Source organism: Apostichopus japonicus, chromosome 15 (assembly GCF_037975245.1).
Source record: "Apostichopus japonicus isolate 1M-3 chromosome 15, ASM3797524v1, whole genome shotgun sequence".
Lineage (NCBI taxonomy): Eukaryota > Metazoa > Echinodermata > Holothuroidea > Aspidochirotida > Stichopodidae > Apostichopus > Apostichopus japonicus.
The window spans coordinates 25,220,634-25,239,743 of NC_092575.1; the positions used below are offsets into that span (position 1 = coordinate 25,220,634).

The following is a 19,110-nucleotide window of genomic DNA, read 5'->3' on the forward strand; positions in this document are numbered from 1 at the left end:
TAAAGCCTTAGTCGAAGATAAGGTACCTTAAATTTCTCTTGGATTCTGTATAGGAGCCTTTCAGAAAAGGTATTCATAACTTGTGTGTTGGTCCGTAAACTAAACAATGTCCTGACATCCTTCTTCTCACAAATTCGTGTCGACCACAAAACAGGTTTAATTTGCATCTACGTCAATTGATTGTGTAGTTTTTAAATTAAATCTACTGCATCATTGCACCAATTAATACAGGTCACAGGTGTTGCAACGTGCATCTATAAATAGATATGAACTACAGAGTATCTTTCTTGCAAATGCATGCGATCTGTTCTTACGGTACAACGTATTAGACTGATAGGAAGAGCGGGGAAGAGAGGGGGGGGGGAGTAGGTCATTCAGGGTACTGTATATTAATCAATTCAAGGATCCTCGGGGGATTTTGTGCTCATTAATTATATTTTGCTGTAAACTTTTTTTTAAATTTTGGAATAGGGAAAAACGGGAGGAATAGCGGGGTAGGGGGAGGGGGTGGGGGATGGGTACAAATTAGATAGAGGGAGGGTGCGTGGAGTGGTGATCATCCCATTTAGAGAGCAGACCTGAGAACATAAACGTAAAAGACAGAGACGAACGTGTGTGGGTTTTGAGGGCGTGTGCACTTCAAAAATACATTGGAGAAACTAGAAACCGCTGATAATGTGGTGATATTAATTCTTGGGTTCCTTTGATTGAAATTGCAAAAGTACCATTGCCCTATAGGAGCCGTTTATGGTAGCTGACGAGGGGAAATGGTGGGGAGGAGGTCGATTGTTCAAATATAAAAAGAATTAAGAGTATACATCTTCTGTGAGACGTGTATTATTGTGCTTAAATGTTGCCACGAGAGAGCAAGCAATATCTTGGTTCTTCTCACCTTGGAACCCAACCCAGGGGGTTCAACCTCCGAATATTGGTGACCCCTAAACCACCGAACCGGTCAAATAATAGTGTATACCTCAACAAAAAAAAAAAAATCACCCACACTCTTGTCTGTGTTTTGTGTTCTACAGAAACTTATTAAACCGCAAAGTTTGGTTAACGTTGCACAAAGAATCACTATATTTTTTTTATAATATCATAGCAATAAGAGGAAAAATTGTAAAAAATGTATAAAAAAACATACATTCTGTTATTGTTACTCAGCCTGTATGACGCACGTATGCATTGTCATTTTTAATTCGCCCACACCCAAAAAAGAGGAACTTCAGTAGTGTCGATTTGTTTCAGCCAATCACAAGAGATGTTAGAACGCTCAACTATTAGTTAGTCTACTTCTGATTGGCCACTATAACTAAAACGGCACATTTAACAGCGCAGATGATTCGTCAATTAATGTTTGACGTCAAGAAACAGGATTTACACCAAATTGGTCCTTTTTCTATTGAACTGGAGTCAGAAAAAAATAGTAGAGAAAAGTATATATATGGACTTCGAAATGAACAATTTATTCAAATCTTTCCTGAAATTCAAGAGCGTCGCTGCAGAAGTCGAATTTGTTATCATCCAACCAGGTGAGTAATTTTCAACAGTAATTTCTCGCTGGACTAAATTAAAGTTAGCCTGGCCAGTGTTAATTTGCATCCTCATATAATACATTTGAGAAGCAAGTCTTGTACGAGCCGCTAGCAAACTTTTTTTTTAATAAAGTAACGACCCTTTCGAGGTAAAATCGTTGTACAGAAAAATTAGCAATTTTATTCATTTTATTATTATAGTTTGCTCTAAACTGGATATTCATGGGTATATACTAACTCGCAAAGACAGTTTACTGTTGTTAGTGTTATTATTTCCAATGTGTCAATGAGAAAATGATACAAGCATATTGCATTATATTATACATTTTACTATAACAACCGACGAAAAGCCTCTGTATACGTTTCTGTTGTCATGGAGATTTTATATATTTTGAATTATTATAATATCATGATTTATTTTTGAATCTGGTTTGTCCATTTAAACAACAAGTTGATATAAGACTTCTTATATCTTACCATGTTGTGTTTTACCCTATGCAGCTTACGGAGTCGATTCAGTACTAGCGCCATCATGCATTTCAAATTAGTAAGTAAATATTGATCGTTTCATATCTTCTTAATTTTTCATTAAAGTTGAATACAGGAAGAGAGTAACCGTAATTTAAGTTTTATCAAGAAAACTTTGTTATTGTTTATTTGTTAGTCGACTGTTTTATTATCTGAAACTTCTTCTAGCGTGAGATCAATTATATCATAAATGACAGATTAATTTTCCAGAGGTAATATCTACAACATCATCATGTCCGGACGGACATATTTATTTAGAATTCATGTAATGTATTATAATTTTTGGTGTTGCGAAAGAAGAGCTGATGAAGGTTAATAGTATAGGTCTGATGACGTTAGGACAATGTTGATGTTGATATGTGTTAGATCGTTAAACATGATCTAAACGACACATAAGTTTAGGGATATTAGCCTTGTAAGTATCTCAGCCTCATCAATTAAAACGACTGGACTAATAAGTCTAACACACAGACTAATATTGCAGGCTAAAACTTGAAAAGAAAATATAAGACATTTATGTCCTCGAATAAATAACATGTATTCAATATCATTCAATGTAAGGCTCAGTCTTCTAAATACAGACGTTTAACTATTGCTTATAATTTATAGATGTGTGTCCTAGGACTTCTGTTCTTTTTTAACTCGGTGCTTGCACAACGTGATCAAGAGGAACCCACAGAAACTCTAGAGAGCTTCACCGTGCCCTCGGAAGACCAACCCAGATAACATCATGCTAGCGGTCCACCGGCGGCCCGCCAGCTGCACCACTGGCGGTCCACCGGCGGGGAAAGCCGGCGGAACGCCAGAGATTTGGCCGGCTTAAATCCGGCGGTCCGCCGGCGACAACGCCGGCAGACCGCCAGAGTACCGCCGGTGTACCGCCAAAGAAACGCCAGCGTACCGCCGAAGAAACGCCAGCGTAACGCCGGTGTACCGCCGAAGAAACGCCAGCGTAACGCCGGTGTACCGCCGAAGAAACGCCAGCGTAACGCCGGTGTACCGCCAAAGAAACACCAGCGTACCGCCGAAGAAACGCCAGCGTACCGCCAAAGAAACGCCAGCGTACCGCCCGGTGTACCGCCAAAGAAACGCCAGCGTACCGCCGAAGAAACGCCAGCGTACCGCCGAAGAAACGCCAGCGTACCGCCGAAGAAACGCCAGCGTACCGCCGGTGTACCGACAGTTTTCCACCAGTAAACCGCCAAAGAAACACCAGAGTACTGCCGGTGTACCGCCAGTGTACCACCGGTGTACCACCAGCAGACCACCGGAGAAACGCCAGCTTACCACCGGTGTACCGCCAGTGTTCCGCTGACATTCTGTCAGAGAGAGCCGCTGGCTATCCGCAAGCCTAATATCCAGTGTTCTGGCGACCTGCTAGCCCAAATCTGGTATTCCCCCAGCAACCTGGTAGGCAAAACCTTGTCTTTGCCAGCCTACTCTTCGCCAGTACTACTAGAACAGAGCTGTTGGTCCACCTGCAGATTTTACTGAATTTCACATGCGGTTTCATATTAAGAAATAATGACTAACACAGTGAAATAAGTTGCTATCATTTTATTATGCCTATAAATTACAAAGCGAAAAAATGAGTTTCAGCGTTAAATGTTTCAACAGCACTAAAGAAATTCACTCGTCAACTGTTTGTGGTGTAGTCCGAGATTTTCGCCCTCCCTCACGATCAGATGCACCCTTCAGAAATCTCACGACCGCTGCCTGAATGTCAGATGTAGTCGATTGGACAGTTGCTTGATTCCTTCGTACAGCTTCTGTTAATACGAAACATATTACACTTTATAAAAGATTGCATCTACACAAGCAGTAAACTGAAGGCAATAATGAGTCTCACATTATGAAAACAATTGGTTAAACTAAAACTACGTAACTCACCTTGTTTCAGTGATATATTAAATATTACCTTTGCCTTTGACAGTCACCTTCTATTTTATACTGAACACATGCATTACTGTTGCAAATCTTGGTCCATCAATTGGGAAATTGGTATATAGAAAGTGACAATGGACTGGTCAATAAAATCATAGGGTGAAAAAACTTAAAAATCAATGCTGAATGCTGAATTACCGCTGCATCTGAAACAAGACATGTTATGTTAACATATATTTGTAGTAACTTTTTAAATGAGCAGAATTCAATGCAAATTAAAGCAAGAATCCTAGTTAATCGGGTGTTGCATTGAAAACTTGGCTGTTCCACAAGTCAAATGCACAACCCCCTTCACACAACTCAAGTTTCTTTTCACTCACTGCTTATACAAAAATGTACATAAACTCACTCTCAATTATGTTCCTCATATGTAGCTTCGCAAAGGCTGTTTTCCCAGTTGTACCTGTCCAGTTCAGTTTGGTAGCAACTGCATTTGACAATACATCCCCCAGGATTCTTTTGACACACTCCTTCAACGTGTTGCCACCAAGAATTGATAGTCTTTTTAACTTCAAACAACAAAAAGAAAGAAAAGTCGATCAGAAACCATTACAGTTATTATTATACAAACAGAAATATTTAAGTTATGTTATTTCATCCCACACCTTGGCTTCTTTTCTGTTTTCTTATCAATATTTTAAGAGAAACTAGCAATGCAGTGCTGCAATGTTCCTTTTTTAGTCCAATCAAAACAAGATTGATTAAACAGCCAACTTTTGTAGGATGCTCCGCAAGGCAAAGGAATTTCTAGCCAAACTCTTGTTACCTAGATGCCTTTATGTCTGTAACTACCTTAGAGTTTTTAATTGTCTCCCAGGAAAAGGAAATTAGCACCTCAGGAAATATTTTTATTTTTAACAGACCACTGACACATTAAAGCCTGACTGGTTTCAATTTTATTATGATAAACTAACATTATACTTTGGAAAATATGTTTTCTGATTACTTTCCTTACATTTTTATTCTGACTTACCAAATATCTTTCCAAAGCCTTGTTTGTTTCAATACAGTCATCCAGGTTAATTAACTCCTCCAAAGATCCCACAGGAATAGTTATTCCTTCAGGTAGAGCAAATTCTATATCTTCCTCTGATCTTGCTACAGTCATGTCTTTCAGCAGCATATTGTTGACCCTGACTTGCTGCTTTAGTTCTTTAACGTCCGATTTAAGTTCAGTTAACAGCCTCAATATGGTACGGTTTGTTGCTGTAACGAAAAGTCAATTTGTAATGAGTACATCAACCATTAAAAATATGAGTGGAGTATATATGCTATAGAACATAAAATGTGTTTGATTCTTTGAAGGATCATAAAACACACACTATATATTACAGTACCTCTAATGAAGGCACTTTGCAGAAAGTTAGAAACATAAGGTACTATATTACTTCATCAGTTTGGGAATAAAGATGTTCGTCACTACACCGCTACATGTACAGGGTTATCATCCATAAAAACATTATAAATATATATATATATATATATAATATATATATAATATATATATATATATATAATATTACATGATATCTTTAGAGCATTGATTGGGTAAACCATATAGGCTATTTTTACACATCAATAGCATATATTCCATTATGCATGAGATGACATCTGTGTGACTGCCATGCAAACATGTTCCGCAGACTGCTTGTTATAGAACGCCTTTTGTTTTAGTTATTTATTATAAAAACAATGTACATACCATTGATGGCAAGGTTACTTTCTGTACAATATCCTGATGAAGGTGTTTCTGCAAAACCAGAAGAAGTTGCATAGGAAGAATTCAAAGAAGGCTGGGAGTCATTTGGGGATGACGCTGATAGCAATGCTCGGCGTGAAGGAGTCGACAAAACAGATGACGTTGATGGTGGTAAAGGTGGACTGGGAGCAGCGACTAGATTATCATTATCGCTGTCCTCATCAGCATCTTCATCCGAAGAAAGATATTTTCTGTTCACCCTAGGGGAAAAGCAAAGTTTATGAAAACCTATCATTGGTCGACTCTCAGATTCAACTTGGACCAGGAGTTGTATCAATATTCAATAATACATCTTAAAGTTGATTTATGAAATAAAAGTCAATTGAAATTTAAGTCTGTCTGTAGCAGTGCACACTTCATGTAACTTAAATAAATCATTGACATGTAAGGCATAAATTATTCATCAACTCACAATTCTGCCATTCTATCCAACTAAAAACATTCTGGAACATATCCTTTGAAACGCCTATCCCTATCAGAAATGAGAGCAACACACAACTGTGAAGTACTGTATGTCCAGAGCATTCTGTCTGTTAACTTAATAGTCTGCTGTATTGGCCCCAGGTTTATGGCACCCTCCATGATAAAAAGTTTCTGGAGATTGCACAATCAATCTGTCACAGTCGTAAAAATTACCTAGTTTTACCAGTTATTCTGCACCATATGACCTTTTTCCTTGTATCTGGATTTTTGTGTTATCACTGTTTGGCAAAGAATACTGTAGCCATGTAAGAATATGTTATCACACCTTGTTAACACAATAAAAAACCTCACTGTGTCAAGAAGTTGTTGACCTACACAGGGTACTTTGTCAAGTCTGGGTCATTTATAGGTATTGTTTTACAGCATAGGAAAAACGGATTCCGTATCTGAATTCCATTGAAATAAATTATACACACCTCTTTCGTCTTTTATTTGTTGTTTCAGCATCTGACTGCAAGTCTGATGTGTCCTCAGCCCGTATCATCTGCATGCGAGCCTTATCGTATGAATCTGTATAAAACAGGAAAGAACATTAATAATTCCTTTAATTTGCTTCAGCTTTGATATGGAAACATGTTAAAGGTAGTCTTTACAGGCTCCAAATTATTGCATGCTATAACTGCTAGAAGTTTCAAAAGTACTTTTCTGTAGGTCTTTACTCTCCAAATTGTTTTTAGACATTCTACATGAACACACTGAATGTCCCAGTGAGGTAATATTCCTCCTTGGTGAGAGTAAAAACAGTTTAGGAATTAAACCAAGGGTGACCATATTTAAATAGCTAGCAAATTGATTAACTACCGCACATGTACTGTAGTACCTTTAAAATAAACTGATTTATTTTAAATTTCAGATAATTAAAACAACAATTAAGTAACACCATGTTAGATCAATAATGACAGCAACACATCTCACAACTAATTTAATTCTAATGTCAGTTTTGTCACAAGCTGTTCGAGAGATGTCCATTAGCTTCAAATATGGCTCCTGGAATCCAAAAAGTGTGGACCATTTGCAGATGGTGCATGTATTTTAGTATGTGAATTATCATTAAATTATATATATATATATATATATATATATATATATATATATATATATATATAGATATATATATATATAGATATATATATATATATAGATATATATATATATATATATATAAATATATATATATATATATATATATATATATATATATATATATATATATATATATATATATATATATATATACTTTGTTATGTATGGGTATTGTATTCCAAGGATGCATTATTTGCACTCAAATGTTAAAAAGGGAATAAAGTTTGATTTGATTAAGAAAAGTAGAAAACCATTCCCATCTTCCCCTCTTTTATTGTGTGTATGTATGTACAATTTAAAGATACAGTCTCTCTGTTTGGGGTTCGTACCTGTTCAACTTCCCCCACCAGCCTGGAAAAGTTGTTCCCACATTGCATGGGTAATTCATAAGCCTGGAACGACATCTTAAGGAAATTTAAGAACTTTTAAGCAATTTTTCTTGTTTTTAAATTGACCTCATAACTGCAATTTGTTCCCCCAACTCACTGGCTTCTAACTTAGTTCCTGAAAATCCTGATCTGGAAAATTAGATAAATTGTGATAAAATCTGCAAAATTTGCTGATTTTCCTAAACTATAGTCTCAACTGGAGTGCTGTATATTCAACACATTGCTGCAGAAATAAATGGTTTTTTAACTGTACTTACCAGTTCTTGACAATATCCTAATAGCATGAGTCGTCCAGTTGGCGCCTGGGGTTTCCTCCATCCTTACAGATTTCTGGAACCTTAATGTTGACTTATATGGTGGCCAGTAGCAATTACTGTCATCTATACACCAGCTTATTGGTACCATGCTGACTCCATCTTCCTCAGTAAAAACAACAACAGCATACTTTGGTGTTTCCATACTGCAAATTAAAGTTAACAGTAAATAAGTTCACAACTACATATTGTGCAGGAGAGGAATGGCTATCTGTTGCTCTTTTTGGCGCAAAAGTACATACTTGTTAACAATGTCTGTGACTGCAACAACGTGCAACTGGTCAGACAAATTGGACACAGTATAAATCCCTAATATACATGAGTCCAATGGATATGTGAAAAATGAATCTTCACTCATAAATTTCCGAGCTAGAATATAGTCAACATCATTGCTGCGATATATGTTTTGTACTGCAACTATGTGTCGAGACTGTTGACTGTCAATTTGTACACAATTGTCCGCTTCGTTAAGTTTTATCGTGTAATCTTCCATGTGGAGCTCTTTATACTGAAAACATGGCCATCGATTAATAACTGGCAGGGGACCATCATTATGCGGTTTCTGGAGCCTATCATTCTCTTCAACTTTTTTGGGCTCATATGTTTGCTCTGACAATCGACGGATAACTTGCTGCAGTGGTGATGTGGGCTTGCGGATTAGTCTTTTTAAGGATTTCAGAAAATTCTCAAATGGAAATCCTGAAAAATTGTCGAGGGATCCATGTTGCTTAACATCACTGGCTAGATGTGATAAACAATGAACATTGTATGTCAACATGCTCTTGCCATACACAGAACCAAAATGTTGCACAAATAGGACTATCAATTGATGGGCATAATCACAATGTGACACGGACAGAGACGGACTTATCAGAATAAAGATTCCAACAAAAAGTAGTAGAAAATTTTTGTATAGAGTACTTCGTAAGCTGCTGTGCAGGATAACTGGACCTGTATACAAAAGGAACTGCCTAAACTCTGTTGCTTTCCACCGTAAGTATTCCCTCATAGACCTGGGCTTTCGAGCAAATTCACAAGGAATAAATGACCTCAGGGATATTAATGAAGTTGACATGCCATCTATAACACGTGGTCCTAATCTTGTTTTCAATGGACCCTTCATCCACAGCATAATGAGTTTTCTTGTGACACCCAAGCAAACAAGATGCATGTAGTCTTGTGGAAAACACGATACCATCCCTATGCCGAGTCTTAACAATGGAGTTGGACCATGATGGTGATTGATATCTAACATATTTTCAAATGAATGATCAGTACGCTGTGCAGCATCGGTATCTGGAAATGTTACTTTTTCTAAATACACTCCACGTGTGACACATTTGTCACATCCACTGTAACCACTGTGGCCCTTTATATTTTTTATTAAAGCACGTGCTGGTGCATCACACACAAAAGATCTGACTTTGAAATGATATTTATTATCATTATATGTAATTCCTTCATGATTCAAATGTATTGCTTCCTCCACAAAGGCATTGAGGAAATCAAGGTTACGAGGCTTATGTTGTCCATAGAACAAACCTATCACAAAAGGCTTTCGTAAGGGGCAATTAGCAATCATTCCTAAAATTGGCCAAAACTGATCATTTGAACTTTTAAACAGAGGAAGCCCATCAACATTTATTTGAAGCTCTAAGGAAGAATAAACATCAAAATCCACTCTTTTTAGAATTGCTAAGATGCCTTCTTCAATTCCAAAATGATAGTAAGAACCACCAGATACTAAAGTGTAAATATAATTCAATTTAGTGTGCAGTAGCGTTCTGGGGTCCTTCGGTAACTGTGGGTGTTGTTTTCTGAGTATTTCCAAGAGTTCAGCTAGAGATGAATGAGTTATTCCATTTTGACTAGCCCAATTAGACAGGTCTAATTGTAAGGTATCTTCTGGAGTGTCACTGAAAGCAACATCAGTATCCGATGATGAGTTAGGGATTTCTCTAAAATCTTCATGTTCACCAAAATTGCACCTTTCACCATCTATGTGTAAATTATCCTGTATATCTGGAGATGTACTCCTTTCACTGTTATTTTCAGATGAAGGAGCATTAGGTAGATCATCCTTTGGATAATAAGCGAGAATAGTATTACTACTTGGAATTCTTTCACTATTAACTTCAACTGTGTCATCATGCAGCTCAAAGTTGTTGTAATCATTATTGCATGTTTCTTGTAAAATAGTGTTGACATGCCCATCAACCTCATTTTGTATTTTCCTTCGTTTGGTTCGCCCAGGGATTTCAGAAAGGTCCATTTTTTCTGTTAATATACTGCAAAAGAAAACACCCAAAAACAACAACCTACCTTTATTCTGTATTCATTACTTACAATGACAATCGCCACTTCAATTGAATTTAATGTCAATTCCATTTCATTTCCAATTCCTACAGTGCCCCTATAAGGTCAAATCTACATCATCAAATGCAGACAAATCATGTAATTTGTAAAGTTACTTTGTCTGCAGAGCTTTTTAAAGAGAATAATAACTGGTAATTACCCTCCGCTTTCTCAAACTTGTATCTACTTTCATTGCCATTAAATTCACCTGGGAATACAAGAGGGGCAAATCGAACCTAAACTACCTCCACTAACTGTGCTTTCAATGATTTATTGCCAAGGAATTTTAAACAGTTCCCCACAACACTGTAAACTTTTAACCCTTTAAAGTAACTTTCCATAGAGTTAAATAGTGGCATGCAGTATAGACACAGAATAGGGGCAGTTCAGCTTTTGGGCAAATGAACTTCACTTTAACCGAGGATCACTTCAATATAGGAGGTTATTTTCTTGGAATTCATGCACAGAATGATTCACCAGAAACTGAGCACATGGAATAGACCCAATGCAATGATTGCAAATTGACAGTAACCAAGAAAAAAGCAACAAGAGGAGATAAGGCAGCCACCATTTTTTAGTAGACTAGAGAGTAGAGGCTAGATATGGAATATTTTTCATCATCATGTTGCATGGTTGGTATCACTATACTCCACAGGAAGTAAACATTGAACTTTAATGCCGATGATCTATTGTTCTCCAAAAAGCTTAATTTTTCACATAACATTTGAAGCCTAAGCACGAAACATTAAATCCCCAAAAAATTATCCACCAACCCATTCCTGATAAAAACAACCATACATATTCCCTAATAAAGTTTTATCATTTGAGTCTTTACCCTTTTTAACTAGGCCTAGCTAGGGGCCTATATACAAATTAAACAGTACATTATTTCTCAAAAGTTATGGATGACCTGGATTTTTCAATACTGTAAGTTGTAACGTACCAAATGATTTAAAATTAGGCCTAGCCTAGTATTTAGGAATATGATATTTAAAAATAGGAGGATTCCTTCCATAGTCATCTAGGCTACTATTATTTACAGTATTAACCTAGATAGCAGTTTTCTTCTGATAGTCGGCAAACAGATTTTTCGGCATAACATTGTGTAACCTAGCTATTATATTATACAAGCAAGATCATTAGTTTACCTTTATGTGTGATCGTTATTGCGTAAAACTTAGGCTTAGCCTAACATAATGAAAACCTACAAATGTAGGCTAGGTGTAATTTATACACCGCGAAAGGCTTCTCATTAACTTATAGCGATACATTCTAGCCTAACGCTAGATTACGTCTAAGTTTATTTAAAAAAATAGTCACTTCAAATACTTGCGAAATCAATTATGTACAACTGTCAACCCTTAATAAGAAAAAAAAAGGTACATACCTCTTAAGCAAATTTGTATCAGCTAGGATTTTCAAAAGAATAGATCAGGATATCCGACGTCGAAAGAATTCTAACGCACTACGAAAGCGACCACTTTTCAAACTAGCTGCTATATCTGAAGACACTGAGCATTGCGGTTTAGCGATTGGATGCCAGTTATACTAGACTCGTTCGATCAGTGAAAAATGTTTTCTGAACTGTTTTCTCTCAACTACGCTAAATTGTTGAATAATAAATACTTCTTTGGATAGTTGAAATTTATTAAAGTATTTGGAAATCGCTTGTTACATTTAATATTGCTAAATATTTATATCAGAATTTGAATTTGTTGAAAAGATTATTCTGTAAGTGTTCCTGTGGTTAGGGTATTACCCGCCCATTTTTCCAAATGCTTGCCAACATTTCTTCATGCGGTACCCGTCAGACTCGTTCGATCAGTGTTTTATTTTATTTTTTCCCCTTCAAATATATGTAGTGTATGATAATATATATTACATTGGATGGTAAGCAAAAAAATTTAACTACTTTTGTTAGCTCAATTTTTAATTACCTTAAAGCTATTGCAGAATATAGGTTTTATAGCAAAACTATTATTTTGTTTGTGCTAGTGTGGTAAGGTAATTTCCCGCCAATTCTGCACAAAAGCTATCCAATATTTCCTTCCGGCGGTACTGCTGTCGGCATTCCGCTGGACTTACAGGCCAGCTGTAATATCTATCGGTCCGTTAGCGGACCACCAGCGGTTGCCTAATTACGTATTAGCCCAGCCGCACCTAAACCTGTCCTATATAGTACACAAAATCCAAGTATTCTTAATTTTCTCTCCACAGGAACAAATATATACAAAAAGAACAGGTAAAATAGTTTAATAGAAACTCATCTTTAACTAAACTTTCATATAGAAACGTAAGATTTGGACAGCCTGACCCGACGGTCAATGTGTATGTGTGCTTGTGTAAATTGCTTAATGACTTTCATAACATACAATTTTTGGGAAATTTTCTACGTCGTTACGCTGTCGGTCTGCTGTCGGAATTCTGCTAGGTTTATCCAAGCAACAATGTCTATCGGTCCGATGGCGGACCTCCAGCGCGTAACCGCCGGCTTTTTTACGACGTCGATACGCTGTTGGTCCGCTGTCGGCATTACGCTGGGTTTTTACAAGCAGTAATGTCTATCGGTCCGATGGCGGAACTCAAGCGCGTAACCGCCGGCTTTTTTACGACGTCGGTACGCTGTTGGTCCGCTGTCGGCATTACGCTGGGTTTTTCCAAGCAGTAATGTCTATCGGTCCGATGGCGGACCTCCAGCGCGTAACCGCCGGCTTTTTTACGACGTCGATACGCTGTTGGTCCGCTGTCGGCATTACGCTGGGATTTTCCAAGCAGTAATGTCTATCGGTCCGATAGCGGACCTCCAGCGTTTTACCGCCAGCGTTTTTACGCTAGCGGACCGCCAGTGTGATGCGTACTGGGAAGCAGCCCCGGATCGTCTCTGCTCTAATCTGTGAGTTCATGCTCATATTTAATTGGTATCCCTTGGGTGACTAGATAGTCGGTAAAGGGTTTGAAGCTCGGATGGGGGAGGGGGGGGGTAGGAGGGACTGGGTTGTCATGTGTCGATAATAAATCCGGCAGGAACGTAACTACGTATTTGCACCCTGCTAACCTATGACCTCGCCCACCCTTAATCTCCCTTCTCTCACCGCCCACTCCGTTTTCTGGGACGAGTTTTCAGTCAAAAGAAAACGTGGCGGTCTCCCTACGGCCTACCGATTAAGTATATCGGAATCCCATCGGAGAGGATGCACCGGATTTGAAAATGATTTGAAAATCCGGCCGACATTCCCGGCCGGATTTGAAGATTTTTTATCATATTGGCATCCGGTCGGATTTTCCTTCTAAATCCAATAGGGTTCTATGGCTATTCCTTCGGCAAAGTCTACGTGTTTAAAGAAGATCTCATAATTTGTGAATCATCACAAACTGGATAACATGAACAGGAAGGTTAGAATATGCAGTCGTTTACACTCTACGCCCCTCCTTTAGACCAAAGAAGCTGTTAGGTTATGTTAATTTCCAAAATCAGGTAAAGCCGGCTAGACTTCCGCAGCCGGATTTTTTATTTGTTTTCTCCAGTTGTTCGGCTGGATTTGAAAAACCAAATTCAGTTCATCCTTACTAATTGCCTGATTGAATAAACTAAATAGAATCTCACCAGAGTATAGTGAATGCACCGACATCTAATGGGAGAGACAAGCAATAAATAAACAAGTAGAATCGGAACAGAATTGGAGACTAATGTACCTGCATGCAGTATGATAAGAATGTTGGCAAGTTATGAGACGACCGAGACATATCAAAACACTATATATGTCACGTATTGATCGTAAGTACATTGCGTGTATAGACATGACCGGTGCTGTGGCCGAGTGGATAAAGGCAGTGGCATTACAAGCAATGAGGCTTAGCAATCGGGAGGTTCGGGGTTCGATTCCCGGCCGGGTCATAGTAAGGTGGGTTTTTCATCCAAGAGCAATCTACTGTTTTCCCATCTGAAGTGACTTTCTAAATTGAAAAGATTCCAAATTTGAGTTAAAATGTTGAATTGGAAGCCACCCGACGTGTAAGTTGTAATTCATAAGCCCTTGCGGGCTTTTACCACATTTGTGGTCGCTTAAGCGTCGTAAAAATAACTGCTGATTATTATTATTATTATTATTATTATTACAATAACTTATGAATTAAACGTAATATTATGTGTTCGTTTGTTTTATTTTTAAAGAAGGATATCTCACAATTTTGTTTCGTCTGTTTTTCTGCATGCAGTCGCGCTACTTACTTAAACATCGTTCAAGAGGATTTCACTGGCAGAGAGTCAGATATTACTAATGAGCCAACGTTCAACAACGAATCTATCATTCCTGACAACCTTCTTGCAGATTTCGAGGAATTCGATGCCTCTCTTTCGACTGGACAAAGGAAGTAAGAAAGTATAAGTATAAGAAGTATAGCGAAACTATTTCATACTTTTTTTTTTATCTCTATGATAGGACATAGGTGATTAGAAAAAAGAGAAGGAATTTGGGTTGGAGGGAGGGTGGGGGGGAGTTGGCAAGCATGTACATTTAAAAAATTACTTAAGAATTTGTTTTGATATGTTGTAGACCTATGAGTCCAGCTAATATATCCATTTTTTTAAAATTATTGTTAAAATGACCTCGAAAAAACTCTGCTATATAGACACCAACTATAGCACGCTATCATGGAAAAGTTTCTTGAGATTACGTAATCGACCTGACTTGGTCGTAAAATGACCTCTTTTTACGAATTAGTCTGCAACGCCTGCCGCATATTTTTTCTTGTATGAGGGTCTTTGTGTGAACGCTGTATACATTAACTACATTGTAGACTGAACATATTACCACAAAGTGTTTACACAATGGTGTTGAGAAGCTATTCAGGCTAATTGTTGAGCCTGCGGTCGATTTACGACCATGGCAGGTCAATTACGTAATCTCAAGAAACTTTTCTAGCTGCAGCGTGCTATAATTGGAGCCAATAAAGCAAATCTTTCAGGTCAGTTAAGGTCAGATACCTCCACATAACACAATAGGAAAACAATAGACTGGGGGGCCGTAATTCGCTTTCTAACAATACTTGTAAAAAAAGGACAAATGGTGGTGAATGTCCTCTAAATGTTCTCTGTTTTTAATATGAAGTTAAGGTTTTGGTTTACGCCAGCACTAAAAGCTGACGTCATCACCAAGTTGGCCTTAAAGGAATATTCCAGAGTTTTAAAATATGTTGTTTAAGGTGAATATCTTGAAAACTTAACTACTATAGAAATATTGCTAGCACTGGAAGAGGAACATAATCATAACATCATGGTAAAAAATTTACATACACTTTCTACATTGCGCTTCGAGATGCTAATGCTAATTGCAATTGTCACAATATTGAAATATAAGTGAATTTGAAGCAAAGCAAAATAACAGTTGTGTTCATATTGTCGCTTGAACTTGCACTTTATTGTTCAACCTCTGTATAAGGTTTTAAATGTTTACTTGTAAGCGAATGGAAAGTTAACAACCTACTAAATGAATTTGATCTATTCATATTGAGTTGCTGTCTAATTATGAAGTGGACAATTGGACGTAAGAAATAATAAAAGGCTTCTTTTGTTTTCAATTTACATCTAAGACATCACACCTTGTGTCAAGTTTACGTTTGGTACGAAACGCGTTAACTTCAATTGTTCTTATTTCGCATACATACTTAAAAGAATTGAATGGAAATTTCACTGCAGGATGCGCAAAATGTGGTTCATTTTCATCAATTAAATAAAATTTTTACTCGTACTATCCCTTTAAAAAGTTGGTACCCTTCGATATAGATGATTTGAAAACTTTTCTGATGTATGACTTGGACGTTTCAAATATCAAATTTTAACATCAAAGTTGGAATATGTTATCTATTGACCAAAGGAATACATGAAATATATGAATCTACCAGTTTGTATATAAGGCCGATTATCCTTGGGGTGGGGGGGGGCGGACAATCGTAGATTTTACCCAAAATATCGATTTTTTTTTTTAAAAAGCAAACGAACTTTTTCCTTAACTATTGTTTGTTAAATTGATGACGTCAATTTACTATGTGGTTTTAGCGGCACTCACACCTACATAAATCCTCAGTTATTGTGTAACACAGTTTATTTTAGTCATTTTTTTTTAAGAATTGGCGGTGCATCCAGTATAACGATAGATTTATGAATGACGTAATCACTCTATTGTTCTTCATCGTTTAGTGATTTAAAATCGTTTGTTTTCTCCAGATCCTCACTGTGGTATTATTACTCCAGAAACCAATGCAACGTGTATCGCAAATTCACAGAAATCGAGACGGCAACGAATATCTATGGCCAGTCCGTGTGGGTTATATATCCAAAAAAGTTCTACGAAGCATATTGCATGTGAGCTAAACTGAAATATGAAGGGAAAATATATTATTTCCTCCGTAACCGTGGGGAATGGTTAATCCCTCCACAGGGGCAGAACAACCTTTGTTTGGTACTGGAAGAGGTGGGGGAAGGGGGATCAGATGGTAAGACTAGGGAGGAGTCTATAACAAATTTTGGTAAACGTGAACGTGATTAGATGCAAAATTATGTTTTGCAACTGTTAATAATTTTCGACTATTTAGGTTATACCGCATATGCATGTTATATTTATAAAACACTAGGATTTTTGAGTCGTTGGAAATATTCTGTCAACCAGTTAGGGGGTTATCCCCTGATTTTTTTCCTTGGGGAGGGGGCGCTGAAGCCCCCCCCCCCGAAGTAGTATACGTGGTTGCTCTCATTCCCTTTGCCCCTCTCCCCCCCCCCCTCCCCATACCCTCATGAGTAAATTTTGTATGGATATTTACACAAAATCAGAAATAATATGATTTTCAAAAACGATGGTAGTTGATCCATAACATGTCCTCTTCGTATTCATTGTGAAGAGTGTAACATCACATCTACTTTGTTCAATCAAATGTAAACAAAGGGTTCTCGTCATTGTGAGGCCAGCTAGTAATGTCTATATATGCTGCTGACGTCAGTACAATGGATATACAATGTATGATACAGAGTTACGTACTACAATTCCTTATTCCATGCAATGAATACATATAGGCTCGTATTAGTGTACTACAATTCCTTATTCCATGCAATGAATGCATACAGGCTGGTATTAGTGAAATCAGTATTGAGGTCACAATAAAGTCATATATTGAATATTATGTTTAAATATATCACTAGGCAGTACTACGTGGTTGACTAGTTTTGGGGCGGTTGACCTTATTCTTTTCTTAATTATGAGATATAAAACAAAGCTATCCAAAAGTGCGTAGAACCTACATCATTTATGACGTCATTTTGGTCACATGAAAATAAGTTTAAAACTTTAAGTCGACTTAGAATTGATCATTGTAAGTTCCTTGATTTCTTAAAACCGTGGCATGACATTTAAACCTGAATAATTTCTACCTTATTGTTTTATCCACAGAGATACCCGATGCAGATGCAAGGGCAAGTGTGTGACTCAATACGGATATCAATGGGCATATGTGAAACGAGGTTGCGACTATCTCTGGACACTCATACGCGTGCGGACTGGCTGCTGTTGCCACGATGTCTACCGTTACTATTATTATTAAGTTACTTTGTAGACATTTTGTTTTTATCATATTCAGGCAGGGTAAAAGAAGTGTATAAGCCGTTTCCTGATTTCAAATAAAGCTGCCTTTTGTTCTTAATTTCAGTTCAGGTCACGATATATGCACAAATTACAGAAATTTACTTAAAGGAATGCTCTTATTTCAGCGTAGGTTTGCTTTTGAAATGAGGGGGGGGGAGAGGTGATGGGGTAAGTCCGAATTAATTAAGTGTCAACAATAAAATGGTTTTAATATGAATTTCAGTAAAGATAGACTTAATTAACATATTGCTCGTATAACAAAAAGTGCAACGGGAATTATATTGTTCTTATCATCATCATCATCATCATCATCATCGATGTTTTCATCACGCATGCGTAGCTGAAATATCAAGAAGAGGCTTATCCGATAGTTTGCTATGTAGAATTTTCAGTTCAGATAATATGCTCTAATGGGAGATGGCCTCGTGGGGGAAACATCAAGAGGCATAGGAAGATTATGGATTCGTTATTTCTAAAGTTAAAATTTGTTGTCAGCGAACTGCATGTTCAATATCTTCGTAACGCTACTTTAATGTTTTTGTCTCTTTTTAATTTCCCAACACACAACTTAGGTGACAGTTCCATTTTGTCTCAGAGTTATACTTTATTATAGCGAATATATATTAGATTATATAACACCATATATGTGCCTTTTACTATGTTAATGTGGATGTGACGTCAGTGTTCATATGAAGTTAACTACACTACTTTAATCACGGTCAAAATAATAAACACAGCTAAATTTCAGTAAATTGACATATTATGTTGCTTGCTTTTTTTTGCGCTCGCCACTGGTATAACCCCCCCCCCCCCACGTAAGGGATTTATTTGAACATAATATAGTTACTATCTTTCTGCCTCTTGACTTCAATAACATAATGCTGTAGCATTATTTTGAAGTCATTTAGTATCAATGTTATGTCGATACCAAAGTTCCTCAAACCCCCACATTCCTCCCCTTCCCGTTATAAATAATTTATATATTAATGCATTAAATCACGTTTTAAGAGAGAGTTATTGGAATTTACAAAACCTTGGACGAATATCAACAATTCTAGACCTTGACTGGGCAGCCGAGATCATCATGAATTT

The 19,110-nt window shown here is 37.2% G+C and overlaps 2 protein-coding genes across 2 annotated transcripts; one reads left to right on the plus strand and one right to left on the minus strand.

Moving 5' to 3' along the window:
* Nucleotides 1-1,320: 1,320 nt before the first annotated feature.
* On the plus strand, nucleotides 1,321-18,573 carry LOC139981346 (uncharacterized). Its single transcript, XM_071993684.1, has 7 exons — nucleotides 1,321-1,529; nucleotides 2,034-2,079; nucleotides 2,670-2,775; nucleotides 13,250-13,280; nucleotides 14,603-14,758; nucleotides 16,611-16,748; nucleotides 17,827-18,573. Exons 1-7 carry the CDS (start codon nucleotides 1,336-1,338, stop codon nucleotides 17,975-17,977), a joined length of 822 nt encoding a protein of 273 aa, XP_071849785.1. The 5' UTR covers nucleotides 1,321-1,335; the 3' UTR covers nucleotides 17,978-18,573.
* Nucleotides 3,603-12,337, minus strand: LOC139981345 (uncharacterized). Its single transcript, XM_071993682.1, has 7 exons — nucleotides 11,775-12,337; nucleotides 7,976-8,178; nucleotides 6,663-6,756; nucleotides 5,707-5,963; nucleotides 4,978-5,210; nucleotides 4,354-4,513; nucleotides 3,603-3,829 (listed from the first exon to the last, which is right to left on the minus strand). The coding sequence occupies exons 2-7, from the start codon at nucleotides 8,175-8,177 to the stop codon at nucleotides 3,690-3,692; spliced, it is 1,086 nt and encodes a 361-aa protein (XP_071849783.1). The 5' UTR covers nucleotide 8,178; nucleotides 11,775-12,337; the 3' UTR covers nucleotides 3,603-3,689.
* Nucleotides 18,574-19,110: the final 537 nt, after the last annotated feature.